Source organism: Eupeodes corollae, chromosome 1, assembly GCF_945859685.1.
Source record: "Eupeodes corollae chromosome 1, idEupCoro1.1, whole genome shotgun sequence".
NCBI lineage: Eukaryota > Metazoa > Arthropoda > Insecta > Diptera > Syrphidae > Eupeodes > Eupeodes corollae.
The window spans coordinates 68522504-68538852 of record NC_079147.1 but is presented as its reverse complement, the minus strand read 5'-3'; the positions used below and the strand labels follow the sequence as shown (position 1 = coordinate 68538852).

Here is a 16349-nt window from a genome sequence, read left to right as displayed (position 1 = left end):
TTTATCACACTTATGAAGTTGGACGATATGCCAAGTTGTGAGAGCTTATAGAAGAGCGCAATTCTGTTAACCAGGTCAAAGGCAGCTTTAAAAGTCAACAAAATATAAGTAACATTTTTTGTTCCTGGCATAAAACGCTTTGACAATGGATGACAGAGTAAAGAAGCCAGCTTGAAGATCAGATAGGATATTTTTCCGTTAGACCCACTTTCAAGTCTCTCTACAAGAACGCCACAGAATATTTTCGCTATTACATTCATAAAAGAAATTCCTCTGTAATTTTCCACAACGTCAAAAGGTCCTTTTTTGTGAATAGGAAATATTACAGAATTTTTAAAAGAAGAAGGGATTTTAACTGTGAAGAAAAATTTGTTGTACAGAATTTGGAGATTGTTAAAAAATGTAGGTTGTAGCATTTTTAAAAAACTCATATGGAATCCCGTCATCACCTGGAGATTTTAAATTCTTCGCATTTAGGAACCCAGCTTGTATTTGCTCAATTGATATATCAGCGTCTAATGTTTCATCAACAGTAAATGGTTCAGGGTAAGAGAACATTAAATTAGAATTGTAGAAAAGAAGGAGCCTGAAGTGAGCTGAAAGATCTTCAGCAGATACGCCTACGCCTATTTTATATTTCATCCCATTGATCTCCCTCGCGGTTTTCCAGAAATCCTTTTAGTTTCTTGTTTGACCTAATGCTATAGCTTGTAGATTTTCAAATTCAATTTTCTTTTGAAGGTTTTTGTAATATGTGTTAGCTTCGATGTATTAAGTTATTGGTCGATGATTGTTAGAAGTTCGCATGGCTCGCAGTAAAGCAAAAGATTTTGTGCGTGCTTTCCAACAGTTCTTATCGAACCACTTTTTGTTTTTAAGAAGTGTTCTGATTTATAGTTTTTTTAATGCTGAACTTCGAATATATTCTGTGAGCTGATTTGAAAGTGTTTCTGTGGGTTCTGTAATCAACTGGTTTTTTGAAAAGAAATCGTCTAAATTACGCTGATAAGAAACTTTTTGTTCATTTTTTTCAAGAAAGCCGAGGTAGTAGGTAAAGATTCTATTTCTTTTGGTGAAGATTCACATAAGAATACCCCAATAATAGGCATGTGACCTGCAAAGTTTTTACACTAAACTTCAAATTTATTGATTCGTTCTATCCAGTCATAATTAACAGCACAAAAGTCGATAAGAGATTTTGCTTGACCTCCCATGAAAGTGTAGTGGCCTTCCTTATTTCCTTCCGTACAACCAACTGAAGCAGATCTACTCCATTTTTATTAGAAACGATGTCAGCTGATTTTCTGTTAGTGTGAAAAATCGCAGGTTTTGATTCATTTTGTGTAATTGTAGTTTGAGAATTCCCAACTCTTGGGAATCGGTTGGAAATCGGATTTTGATTTGAGTGAGTGGGAAGAGGATTCTGTTGCACAACTATCTCCGCTTACAAGATCCCATTGACTCCAGATTCAAAGCCCCACGTACAACAATTTCGTAAGCACTTAAAAGTTTGAGCCTGAAAGATTCTTGAATATGTTAACAGAACAAAGTTAAAACATCTGTCAAAATCCACAGAGAGTGTTATTTTTTTGACATTGATTGTGGAGCTATGGCAAATTTGCATGCAATACTTCTTTAAAAAGTCTTACTCCACTAAAATCGAAATCCTTCTGGTCTTTTTGCGAACCAAATTCCCAAATCGAGCTATCATCCGTGTTGTCGAATTCAATTGGTTGCCTTCGAGTTGTAATTTGGACTTTTTGAATTGTAATAACCGATAAACAATTTAGAAATAATTCAAGTACCTAGGGCCAATACCAAAAGCCTCAAAGAATTAACGATATATTGGAAAATAGAGTCACGGAATATTCGTTGATTCCAAAACAGCTGATGCAGAAGCAGAATATTGGTAATATATGTGCTTGTAAAAAAATAAATTGGGGTGGCGCAACAGTCCGTTGAGGACTAGGGCCTAGTGACTTACAACTCCCAATAATTCATGTGTGCGAGTAATGTTGTCAGGAATGGAGGGGACCTACAGTTTATATGCCGAATCCGAACGGCTAATTTGAGAAAGCGCTTTTTCATGACAAGAGTTACTCTTGGAGAATTTGTCAATTCCTCGCAAAAGGCAGTACCCTTGAAAAGACTTAAAATGGCCTAAGCAGTGATCGAACCCAAGACCTCTGGCATGACAGTCCAACGCACTAACACAAAAGAAAATTGTATACAAAATAAGAAAGTTGTATTCGGACCACTTTATATTTGTCACAAATATTTTTCTTTCTCTATTCTAAGAAGGTTAATTTGCTGTTACAACGTCTTAGTATCTTGAATTTATTGCATTCTTTCTATTAAGTTCATGAAAACGAATATTTTTTTAACTCTTACTTAAAAATACATTAAAAACTTCCAAAGTCTGGGAAGGTGTTAAAAACAAAAATATCGTCTTTCTTTATTAGACGAATGGAAAAACCGCATCAAACACTCCTCGGATTCACTTTCAGCAAAGCCATCATCACCTAAGCAAACTAGCAGTCTCCGTTATCTTCTTTTCAAATCATCGTGTCCTATTCTCTTTCTTGTTTTCTTTATTGTAGAATACTCATTGTTTTAAAATGCCACGTCATCATCATCACAGTCATCATCCTGCTTGCCTGCAGTCTCCAATTTTCAATCCTCATCTCTGGTCATATCGTCTGAGGTTTCAAATCCTGCTAGAAGAAAATGTTATTTTGTGCGTTGTCTGAGATGTTGGTTGTGTCCTCATCGTCGTCCTTGTTGTCCGTCGTCGCTCGTTGGGGTCGTTTCAATTTCAAGCATTTATGTCTGAATTCTATCTGGTTTTTCATTTCACTTGTACCTATACTCTATACATATACTCGTATGTTCCAAAGCTCTTGGCTTTAATGTGTTTGGAGACTAAATGCATTCCACCGCCATCGTCGTCATCGTCATCGTAGCCTCAAATGATAATGCATATATATAGGTAGGAGAATCCTGTACGGTTCAGGAGGATGAATACCAGAAACGAACCTGAGCTCTAAGCTCGGAGCACACAGCTAGCCAAAATATTCAGGAATCTAAACAGAACATGACAAAAAGGACATTTATAAATGATGATGATGTTGTTGGTCCTTCTCTTGGAATTTGCAAAACAACCCGTCGGCCGCCGCAAACAAGATGTCGTGCCAGGACAGGTACGGTACCTTACGTAGTTAGCTATATCCTTTTGCTACTTTGCTTTTGTGAATTTTAGACAATACTTTTGATGCTGTGTGTTGTGTCTTGTGTGACACTGAGGCTTTCATACGATATTTGTGTGTTGAGTTTTGTAGGATCTGAAGCCTTAAGTCTATATCCTTAAACTACCTAATCCTAGTCAGAGAGTGAAGTGACATATCCAGAACAAAAGGGACAACATCACTCTCGGTTCTGCAAGAGACGACGACGATGACGTTCAACAATAATTCGTAGAATTCTTTTGAATATTGTTAATTTCATGGCACTTGGTGTGAAGTGAATGATGGAGCCAGAAATGAGGTTGGTTAAAGGCTTTGGATCAAATCAAAATCATAAATTTGTATCTATATGAAAACTTCGTCTTAGGCGTCAAAAATAAGAAAAAGCTTGTAGGTGTTGTGTGTTTGACTAATTCTGATGACCAGAGTGATGTTAAGGTTAAGGTATTCCTTTGTTATAGGAATTTTCTTGGAGCACAAGATCAGAATGTAGGTAAGATATAAATGACAAAACAAAAGGTGTATAAGACACACACAAGTCTTTTATTTAACTTGATTTGATATGATATGATACATAAGGTTACAGACTAATATTCTAAATTAGTTGGGGGAACAAGTCCTATAAAATTTGTATTCTTTCGAGTCTTGTGTTAATTTGAAATAATTTTATCAAAATCATAAGAAATGCAGCATGATTTTGAGTCCAAGTCAAATGTGGTAGGCATCTAAGCAACCATGAAGATTAGCCTTAGAACTTTAAGTTATATAACAAAGTGAATTATGCTGCCAGTAGAATTTTGATATGACAGAAGAAAAAGGGTTGCCATCTTTACAAAAATCTGAAGCTGACCACTAACCACATAGTACAGCCTGCAATAAAGTTTCTCCAAAAGAAAATTTATTTTAAGCTCAACTGCAAGAACTCCAGCAACAAGCTCTTCAAACACCACGAGGTGATGAAGCACAGAATCCAGACATGATATTGCTCAAGTATTACGACCACGACCATTTAGGCGTGAAAATGTGAAGCTATGGCTTACGCCACTCTCAAGACATTTTACGCTGTTAAACCTGCAATTTGATAATCGAAAATTAAAGCTCGTTGTTGCTAATTTGGACCAGACGAGAGCTACCTGAGTAAAAGTCGTAATCATCAATCGACCACAAGATAATGTGGAAGAACTGATTTCTCGCTTGGCTCCATCTAGAGACAAACAAATTTGGCAAATGTTTAATCAAAAACATTTAGAAGACAAAAAACCAACTCAGTTTCTTCGACGATTAAAGAAGTTATCTAGAGGCATAATGGCAGCCAATGCCTTTAAAGCAATTTGTATTGATAGATTGCCCTCCGAACTTTCTGCGCATCGGCCTAGCACAGATGAACAACCACCAAAACTGGAAAACTTCGTTTTCATACCGAATAAACGATGTTATTCCACAGCAGGAGGTAGCAAGCACATCAAGCCAGCCAAAATACGTATTAGTAAGTCTCACACAGAAATTGGATCAACTCACTAAGCAAATCGATGCTATGTGCCTAAAACATGATGATCAAAATCGTAAGCCTCATCGATCAAGATCACGATCGCGTCGTTAAGATTGAAACAACACTCCGAACGTCAAAAAGAACAAAGCTTACAAAAACAAGCAATCCGATTATTCATCGCTACTGTGGAATCGAAATCCAGAAATTGCCGTCGCCTTATTAACTAACAGGCGGGAAAGGACAACGGATGTCAATGATGAAGATAAATGGCAACCAAACTTTCAACCGTCTTTTTTATTACAGATAAACCGTCAAAATTGCAGTTTTTGGAAGACTGTTCCACGTCAAAGTTTAAAAATATCAGACTATACTTCCTTCCCTGATAGTCATATGCCAACACACGGTTTTCGTCTTTATGGAGATCACCGCGATTTAAATGACCGTACAATTCAAAAAAAAAAACCCTCTACGGAATTTTTCAGGACTGTTCAGCTATTCTATTTCGTAGGCAAAAACATTTTCTCCAAAATTGGTCTGGTACAAGCTTTTAATCGGACCCCGATCGCTCAAAACTACATAAAGAAAACTGGCATTGTAACACCAACATTTGGACTGTTCGAGTTTATGTTCATGGTAAATGGACTCCGAAATGCCGCCAGACCTCCCAAAGGTTCATCAACGAGGTTACAAATGGTGTGGATTTCTAATTTCCCTACATTGATATCATCTTGGTAACATTGGGCCTTTTTGCTGACGCTTCAGACCGAGCCGTGGAAAGAGTCCTAGAACAGAAGACATCAATCAGTTGACAGCCATGGTCGTACTTTGCTAAGAAATATGACAAGGAACTCTAAGCAATCTACTCAGCTGCAAAATTCTTCAAGTTAAGGTCGAAGGAATCAGAAAATTGGTTAGCTTTGAAGAACTGGCAGCGTCTCTAAGATGTGATACCTAACTTGAAAACATTATTAAATCTACCTCTGCTTTAAAGGTCATAAAAACCCGCTACCAAATTCAGAATTGCAATTATTTTCTAATGTGTCTACAGGGGTTAAAAGGCCATTTGTAATGAAACGTTACCGTCAGCAAGGGTTCTCTGCACAGCCTAAGCCATCCTGGAAGAAATGATTCAGTTAAACAGGTAGCGTTAAGATATTTGTGGACTTCAATTAGCAAAAATTGAAAAGCGTGGGCAAAGTCATGCATTCCGTCCCAACGATCTCATCTTCGGTTTTCAAGGTTCGAGAACATTCATGTCGATTTTTGTAGTACCATTTCCATACTCACGTGGACATACATTTTGCCTTACCATCGTCGACAGGTATTCTCGCTGCCCGGAAACACACCCTCTTCAAAATTCCAAATTCAGCTGAAAAACCTGCAAGAATTCTTTTCCTTAATTATGTAGCACGCTTTGGGGTTAAACTGAGGGTAACATCGTACCACAGCATATAATTTGTGTCCGATATTTTTCGAGCGTTCATAGCTTTTTTTGGTATCAATCATCGAACGAAAACTGTTTTCCACTCCGCAGCTAACGGTCGAAATCGTCAAAAGGTTCCATCTAGACTGAAAGCAACTTTTGAGCACCATGAAACACCAGCTTGGGCCAATGAACTCCCCATTGTATAGATTGGACTCAGAGCGACATACAAAGTGGACCTAGACCTCGCTGAAATGATGTACGAAGTACCTATTCCAATACCCGGTGAATTTTTGTCACCAAAAATTGTAAAGCACCAGTAGTCCGATAACATTCGTAATCGTCCAACTAACCAAACAATTGGCAAAATTGTCAAAAAATTTGAAGTGACTGGATTGGTTAGAGATATTGTAAGGCCTGTGCGGTTTGCATCATTGTTTCACTCGTACCACTTAAAATATCGCTGCTGTAAGTTAAAGTGTTGCCAAAGACTTGAATGTGATTTCTCGTCGTTCTCAGGAATTAGGACTGTTTTAGGGCACATTATGGAGTCTTTTTTTTTCGTTTTGACCTACATGAATATAAAGTCCAGCTCACATCCACAACGGTGGAACAAAAGTTTATTCAGCGCCGAAGCACATTTCTCACTTGGATGGGAATGTTGATAAACCAAATTATCATATTTGGGGTTCTGAGAATCCTCAAGTAATTGAAAAATGGCCATTACATCCACAAAAAGTCACTGTTTGGTGCACTTTTTGGTCTGGAGGTGTGATTGGACCTTACTTCTTCGAAAACGACGATGAAGCGACTATCACCGTCATTTCGGAGAATTTTAGTCCCATTGAAACCTACTTTTTTGTCGACTATTGAAGAATATGATTTGGAGAATTTGTAGTTACAACAGGACAGTACCACATGCCACAAAACTCGAGTGAACAATATGGTTTTATTGCAAGATAAATTTCATAGCTGCGTATTTTTCGTCGTGGTGATATTAACTGCCTTTTAAGATCATGCCATTTGACACCGCTGGAAATTTTGTGTGAGGTTACGCAAAAGACCATGATTATGCAGAAAACCTTTATGGCTATGTTTCAAAAAGTAGTCGAAAATTATCTCTAAAGAATCGATACTTGCAACAATTCGCGTGGCGATCATTTAAATGATGAAGTGTTTCCAAACAATTAACAATATCTGGAACACAGCCTCTGTTGTTTTCCCAATATGACTCTGTAGAGACATTACGCCAGAGATCTCTAGTAGATATTGAGCAATGTTTATCAGAGAGCATGATTGAGTGGTTCCGAGGTTGAAGACATTAAATTTTCACATATAGAATGTCAACCCTGCGATATCTGTTCTTCCCTCCATACTTGTTGTTATTTGCTTGAAAACAGAATTGGTGAAATTATCCAGCTCTTTCAGAATCTTTTTCGGATTTCAAAAACTTTTGAGAACTTAGATCCGTGTAATTTTAGCAGTTAGACCCATCTTTAATAGTAGTACTCGTGGCATGATGGTTAGTGCGTTGGACTGTCATGCCAGAGGTCTTGGGTTCGATCTCTGCCTATGCCACCTAAAGTCTTTTCAGGGGTACTGCCTCTTGCGAGGAATTTACAATTTCTCCAAGAGTATTTCTTGTCATGAAAAGTGCTTTCTCAAATTTGCTGTTTGGATTCAGCTTAAAATTATAGGTCCCTTTCATCCCTGAAAACAGTACTCGCACACAGGAATGGTTGAGAGTTGTTAGTCACTAGGCGCTAGTTCTCAAACGGACTGTTGCGCCACCCAATTAATTTATTAAGACCCATCTTCAGGTTAGTTTTATAACAGCAAAGTGTATATCCGGAATATTTCACCTTCTTTAAATCAATGAATAGCAAATAAATTGGAAATTGATATTCGATTTACTAGCTAGTTATAATCTTTGTGGTATTATTGTTGTCATTTTGATCGGTCTAGTTTGGAGTCGAGTGTGGCTTTCAAACGTTCACTGATGCGTTCCAAAACAATCTTTGACATTCTCTAAAATAAATTTAATTTTCCCAAATTGAACCACCATAAAAACGATATGTGTTAGTGGACATAAAATATATGTGCACTATATGCCAATATATGAGTGCTGTTTGGTTTTGACATATTAAAAATGTCATGATACAAGCTTAGACTTATAAGCTAGATCAATGGTTTTGTATTACATAATCCTAATTGTTGGAAAGTTTTGCATTTGAAGAAAACGGAGGTGAATGAAGCTCATCGAGCGCCCCAAAAAGCTTACAACTTGTCATGATTCGTTTTATTGCTTCAAAGACTGTGGTTAAGATGTTGATAACCGTTCTTTAAAGGGAGGGCATCTTTAAGGTGTTAAAATTGATACATTGTTCGATGAGCTTACTTACTTACTTAAGGTGGCGCTACAGTCCGGGACGGACCTGGGCCTCAACCAGCATGCGTCTACAGCCAGCTCGGTCCCTAGCTAGCTGTCTCCAGTTTCGCACGCCAAGTTGGTTGAGGTCCTCTCCCACCTGCGTGCGCCACCTGAGGCGCGGTCTTCCTCTACTGCGCCGTCCCTCGGGATTGGATTCGAAGACCTTCCGGCCTGGAGCGTTGATGTTCATCCGCTGTACATGACCCAGTCATCCATTTTGCAAACTAGGTCAGTGTCGCTGTACAGCCCGTACAGTTCGTCGTTATATTTTCTCCTAAATCTCCATCTATTCATACGGAACCCAAAATCACCCAAAGAATTTTTCTCTTAAAGCATTCAAAGGGGATCTCATCTTTCTTTGACAGGGGCCAGGCTTCAGCGTCTTAAATGAGAACCGGGATTATGATTTTCTTATAGATCGTGCTATAAGATGTTCGAGAGAGGACTTTATTTCTCAATTGCCTTCTAAGTCTAAGCAAGCAGCGATTTGCAAGAACTATTATTTGTTTGATTTCAGCAAAGGACAGAGTCCTTAACTATCTCGAAGTTATAGCTGTCCATGCTAACGTTCTGTCCAAGACGTCGTTGCTCAATGTTCTTTTTTGATAACAGCATATGCTTGGTCTTGCCCTCATTGACCAATAAACCCATCTTCTCCGCTTCCGTCACAATGTTCAAAAACGCTCCACTGACATCACGCTTTGATCTTCTAATTATGTCCATATCATCTGCGTAATTGGATGGACCTTTGGAAGATTGTGCCTCTAGTGTTGACGGTTGAGTTTTGCACAATTCTTTCCAAAACGATGTTGAAGAAGTCGCATGACGGTGCATCGCCTTGTCTAAAACCTTTTTTGACATCAAATGCATCGGTGAGATCTCTATCGTCATTCTGCACAAACGGATAAGCTTGACAGGGATGCCAAAACTAGATATCACTTGGTAGAGCTCTTCTCTATAGATGCTGTCATTTGCGGCTTTAATATCGATAAAGAGATGGTGGGTATCGATTTGAAGCTCGTGGGTTATATCCAAAATCTGCCGTAGTGTGAAAACTTGGTCGATAGTGGACTTTTCTGGTCTGAAGCCACATTGATAAGGATCAATCAGGTTGTTGCGGAAGGGCTTCAGACGTTCACATAATACGGCGAAAAGGATATTATATGCAATATTAAGGAGACTGATTCCTCTGTAGCTAGCGCAATTTAAAGGTCCTCCTTTCTTAAGTATCTGGCAAACTATGCTGAGATTCTATTCATCGGGCTTGTTTTCTTCTGACCATATTTTGCAGATGAGTTGGTGCATGCTCACTTCCAAGTCATTGACTACTGCTTTGAATAATTCGGCAGCTTAGTTTGACCTCAGTTTAAATATAGCTATCCTCACTTCATCGAAGTCGGGTAGTCAGAATCGTTGATCTGCGTCGCTTAGGTTGAGTGCTTCTATGTCCCTAACAGTAGAATTCGGTTTATCATCGCCGTTATATAATAAGCAGAAATGGTCTTTCCATATTCTCAACATAAGCGTATGTTGCCGCATTTAGCCTTTTTGCGGATTGTTTTGATGCGCTCGTTAAAACAGTTGAAACTCAAAGCTTTTTGCCTGAGTCTAGTTTCAACAATAAATCCACACCCAAATAGACGAAGCCTTTATACTCGGTAGAAGTCTTCGTAGTATACATCGCACTATTTTAGTTTGCGTTTGACCGGTCAATCCCATCGAACTTCTTAGATGGCGGTAATATCTGCCTTGCAGCAGTTTAGGGCTTTCGCTAATTCTTCGGCTGCACGTGGAATTTGTTCGTATCCGAGGCTTGTTGGTGCTTCGCAACTAATGTATTTTTTAAATGGTCAGGAAGTCACCCCAACGGCACAACCCCCAACCTGGAGGGCTAGATCGTTTGTATGACTCCAAGGACGGGAAGCCAGATAAACTGCTCCTTATAGGCCATGTGCTCTAAATAAGTCATAGAAGCCCTATAAGGTGTTCACTAAGCAGGTCAACCTTACTGAAACTGTAGACGCCACCATTGATTCCATCTCGAGAATTCCTCCGCTCCCTTCTGGATAAGGAGAGGTGCCTTAGTGAAAACACCTCTCCCCCCTCTCTCGTTTGCTGCCCCCAACAACTTTCCACAGGTATAAGAACCCAATCTCCAGTTGAGGTACTAGGCACTCGGTATTCACCGCGGGGAGGTGAGACTAGGAACTGATAGACAGTGGTTGGTTTTGAGAAAAACCTGCGGACGCTTGTGTCTTCTTGAATGCACGTGTCTACCATTTGAAAATCGTTCGATGAGCATTGAGTGTTAATTAATAATTTATAGACGTAATATGTAGTTTTCTTATGAATTAAAGCCAAAAATTCGATTGTTGAATAGTAGCGGCAAAAAGTTGAGAATGATAGGCGAAGTAAATTGGATTTATCACAACAACCCAAGAAAAAAGATTATGCGATTTGACGTGGCTTTTTGTGGGGCTACGCGAAAACTGTGTTTATGCAGATTAACCTCTAAATCTTGAGCAATTAATAACTAACATTCGTCAATTTGTGGATGAGATACCGCTCAAAATGTTTCGAAAAGTGGACGAAAATTACCTCAAAAGAATTAATGCTTGCAACAATTCCCGTATTGGTCATCTAAATGATTTAGTTTTTCACACATAATGTCAACGTTAAAACTTTGAGCTAACCTTTTCCTCATAATAATTTCTGCACCCAATCTAATTTAAATTTATTATTTATTTAAACTTTAAATTCAATTTTTTTGTTAATTCAAATATTTAATAGTTTTAATATTTCCCCCCCATCAAAAGTAAACAAAAACAAGGAGAAGACAACATTCTTATTGCTTCTTGATATATTTTAATAAATAATTCACACACAGCTTACATCGAATTATTTCAATAATATAACTACGTGAATCCGATATATAAATAAATACGGCTATGGATGGCATTTTCCTTACGATAAGTTGAAGCCCTCCCACTCCCGCCTTTCCAGGGCTTGCTCTTATGCTCCGATGGCAACATTTACATCGCATTGTAAGCAAAAACATTTGATAATACATAAAGTCATGCTTGCTCGTTGTTTATTTCTTTGCATCCTTCTCCAGGATCTGGGTCTACCTTGGTGTATGTATGTGTGTCCTTAGTTCTTCCTTTTTTACTCAGTTAAAAAAAGGTTTGTTCAAAAAATAAAAAAAAAGAAAGAAAGAAAGAAATAAGACAAACGGAACAGGAAAAACACCGAAAAACCCCAGCTAACATAAATCATTAAATTGACTTTATTTATCTTGTCTCCGGAGAAACCTTTCTGAAAGTTTATTCCTTTTTATTTTTGTATTTTGTCGAAGTAAGAATCTCGCTCTGGGAGCTGTTTTTCGAAGGATCTGTCTTGTAATAAGTGTGTTTGTAGTGTGGCGTCAACGGAGGAGGTGACGGAGATGGGAGCTAGCGGTAGCGTTGCGCGGTAGTGGCGCTCTGGTAATAGTGGAGGGAAAACGCACCTGCTGGGTGCTGGTCCTTGCCACCCAATTTTCCTCGCACCCAAGGACAACAAAACCAACAACAACAACAACGAAAAGAAACGCAAACGTGGCTTATTTATGACATGGAAAATAAAATTGCTTTTTATTTTATACGAAAACATAAATTATAAAGGACGAAGAAAATATGTGAAAAATATGTATGATAAACATCATAATGTTTGTCTGTTCTGTTTTTTGATATACCATTTTATAGGCAGGCAGGAGTTGTGTATGTAGTTGGGGTAAGGACCTAGCTGTCAGGCGACTTACTCTTTATACGGTGTGTTTTATTTTTTGGATTTGGGAATGAAAGGATACTTATAGAATGCTAACAGACGGATTTCATCGTTCGGAGTAAAAAACACACGTATCGTTTCCCAGATTCAATTCTCTCATCATTTTTGCTTGTCCAAGGACTTGTCTCTGAATAAAATTATTAAAATAAAAATATTTTTCGGAGGAATAACTTAAAATAACTGTGTGTATTTTTTAAAGGCCAAGGTCGTTTTTACGAAAATAGAAAGTAACTGAGGTATACATTGTTATATAATTTCTGGAATTTGTTAAATTCATAATAAGCTCTTGTACTTTTATTCTTGGTATTGCAGGTCCAATATTTCTTTTTTGCTCAAAAAAAATCAAACCCTACTTTACGACTTTGCTATATTCAAATTTACTTCGAAAAATGGTTTTAAATTAATTAACCCAAAGTATTGTACAATTTCTAGATTTTCATATTTTTCCGGTGGATAGAGCTCGAAAACTGTTGCGCCAAAAGTGGTCTTCTTTTCAGGGAATTCAAGAATCAAAGCTTTTTAATCTTTTCTGAGAACAAAGCAATGCTGTTTAAATATACTTCATATGAAGATCTGAATCGTTCACCTTTCAACACATATTTGCTAACATTGTTGTATTTGTAATTTTGACATTGGCCGCATAATGTTTGCCCAAGTGAAATTTTATAGTGTTCCAAATAATTCAATGTTATATGCTATAAAGTGTGCCATGATACAGTTCTAATTATTGAGAACGACGCTACGAGGAATCTACACATTCGGGTCTTCGGCATTGATGCACAGGCCTTTAAATATCTGTAACTAATACAGACTCTCCAATTGCTTACGTAGTTAGACTATTATGTAAACCATGATCGCCTTACTTTGAAGCATATATATGTGGCTGTGGCAGAATCACCATTCTTTTAGTTAGTTTTAGGAATTTGTATAAGTTGTGCGATACTCAAGCGATCTATTTCGTAAATGTCGGACTTTCAACTGAAAATAAAATTGGTTTAACAACTTAGTTTGACAGATGTCGCATTCCAGCCCAATACTTTTGAAACCGCAGAGTGGGTATCCCGTTGTCGAAAAAAATTACCAAATTGGTACACAAAGGATGGTATTTATCTTTTTTTTTATTTAATATAACTTGAACTTTCCTGATCAAACAAAAACAAACAAGACACAAACAAAGATAACTCTATTGTTATTGCCCTATTAAAATGGAACCATATATGTCATATAAATTCAAAAATGACAGATAAATGTATGCTGTGGCAGCTATCACTTGTAAGTTGTCGGTGAATTTTTGATGGGGAACATTGCCTCTGTGCCAGCCTGAGCTGCTGAACTAGAAACACTCAGAAAAGATTGCAGAAGGCTTTTTAATCGTGCAAAAAAGACTAGATATCCCCAAGATTAGGACTCCTATAAGGAATCCTTCAAAAAGTATAAACAAGAACTGAGAATAGCCAAAATATCCTCATTGAGATCCTTCTGTAGCTCAATAGAAGAATTTTTGGAGATATCAAGGATAAGGAAGATTCTCTCGACAAATCCAACTGTAGTAGGCACAACCTTCGGGTTCGGCAGCTGCAACACGAATGAAGAGATTAACTCTCCATCACATCGTTGTCATTGACAGGTCTCCACATCCCTCCTTTTTTCTCCAGCCGCAACTTCAAGTTTGAGAAAGGTTGTAATTGTTTCGAAAAAGAACACTTCTGCTTATCTTGGCCTGTGGATTCTGGTGGAACAACTGCAGCAGCAGATGGCTCAACATCTACGATAGGAACTTTCTTCTATATCCGATAATGGAATCTTCTTTAAGTGACTAACGTTTCTTCTCAATGTACGATCGTTGCTCTTAACAACAACGTCACTACCCTCCCTCTGAATTACCTCGTACATTTCTGGTCCGAACTGGGGAGTTAGCTTGTTAGGAAAAACGACATTTTTCAGCACCACTTTATCACCCACATTAACATCGCAAGATTTTGCACCTCGAACAATATCAGCCCTCTGTTTACCCTTTTCTTTATTAATAGAGTCTAGATCCCTTGTTTCCGAATCTAAAACATCACCAGGAACGTCTTGTATAGATGGAATTTTATCTCGGATCACTCTGTTGAAGAGCAGTTCTGATGGAGCCTTACCCGTTGTACCATGAGGTGTAACGTTGTACATAAGGATGAATTTAAGGATTTCTTTTTTATAATCCAAACCCTTCGTATTAGCCATCTGTAGTCTCTTTAAGATTGAGCGATTTAAGTTTTCGATTTCTCCGTTTGCCTGGGGCCAATAGGGTGGAGAGGTTATAAGTTTGATGTTATTGTTTTCGCAGTAATTCTTAAACTCCTGACTCACAAATTGGCGACCATTGTCAGCTTTTATAGATTCCGGGTATCCAAGTCTTGAGAATAATTCTTCCAACATCTCGATAATAGCACTTGAGGTGATTTTCTTTATGAACTTTAACTCATGGTACCGTGAATAGTAATCTATGACGGCAAAAACGAAATCATTGTTTGGGAATGGTCCAAGCAAATCCCTGGCTAGGCAAATCCAAGGTCTTTCAGGGAATTGGTGTCTTTTCATCGGAACTGGATTTATTGGTCGTGAGACAAGTAAGCAATCATGACATTTTTTCACCCACTTCTCAACATCTCGATCAATAAGAGGCCACCATACTTTTGATAGGACTCTGCGTTTCATTACGATTTCACCCGGATGACCTTCATGGGCGAGTTCTAAAACCTTGGATCTCAATGGACACGGGATAACCAGCTTCACTCCTTGTAAAAGAATGTTAACTACAGTGCTTAGCTCCAACCGAAAAGGAAAAAAACGGTTGTTGGTATTTGTATTCCAATTACCTGTTTTGATAGTATTCATAGCTTCCACCAGCTCAGGATCCAAGTTAGAATTTTCCGAAATTTCAAAAATTGTTAAAGCTTTTGGGACTGTTTCTTCAATGATGGTACAAATATTCTGTTCACAACGCTCGTCAAAAGATTGGCACTGGTCCAAGTTACATAGTCTGGAGAATGAATCTGCAATGTTGAATTTCCCTTGTTGGTATATGATTCGAAATTTGAAGGACTGTAAACGCAAAACCCAACGTTCGATACGAGCTGGGGGCTTAGATGACGGTTTGAAGATGGTTTCAAGAGGCTAATGGTCCGTAACAAGCTCAAACTCAATACCAGCTAAGTAATAGTAAAACCTCTCTACTCCCCACACCAACGCAAGACTTTCTTTTTCTGTTTGCGAATATCGTCTTTCTACCTCTGACAGGCTCTTACTCGCAAAGGAAACAACTTGAGGCTCATTCCCTTCGAACTGCAACAAAACAGCCCCCAATGCTACCGGACTTGCGTCAGCTATGAGTCGAATTCTCTTCTTAGGATTGAAATACGACAATGTTGGAATTTTCGCCAATTGTGTTTTCAGTTTTTGAAACGCATCATGTTGCTTGGTCCCCATATAAATTTTGCTTCGGTTTTAGTTAAACATCTCAAAGGTTCAGAGAGATCACTCAGGTCTGGGATAAATTTCCCCAGATAAGTCACCAGACCCAAAAAACTCCTGGTCTCTTCTTTGTTTATCGGAGATCTGAAACCTAAGACGGTGTCTATCTTATCGGGATCTGGCGAAATGCCCTCGGGAGTCAAAATATATCATAAAATCTTAATTTTCTTAGCTTTCCAGACATTTATCTTCGTTTAATAGGACATCATTGGCTTTAAAGATCTCAAGGACCATCTTCGGACTATCGTCATGTTCTTCCTCCGACAATCCAAAGACAACGACATCATCTATGAAAATAAGTACGTTCTTGCACGGTGCTAACAATTTTTCCATTTCTCTTTGAAATAATTCTGGGGCTGCATTTACTCCGAAGAATAATCGCTTGTACCTATATATTCCACCAGACGTTGTGAAACCCGTTATACC

General features: G+C 38.2%; 1 protein-coding gene across 1 annotated transcript in view; it reads right to left on the bottom strand.

Annotated features, from left to right (window-relative positions):
- Positions 1-15878, bottom strand: part of LOC129940096 (uncharacterized protein K02A2.6-like) — a 22277-nt gene extending 6399 nt beyond the window's left edge. The window contains exons 1-2 of the mRNA XM_056048339.1: positions 15698-15878; positions 14232-15445 (exon numbers count right to left, since the gene is read on the bottom strand). Coding sequence (XP_055904314.1) covers positions 14232-15445; positions 15698-15878 — 1395 coding nt within the window. The remainder of the gene's footprint in view (positions 1-14231; positions 15446-15697) is intronic.
- Positions 15879-16349: the final 471 nt, after the last annotated feature.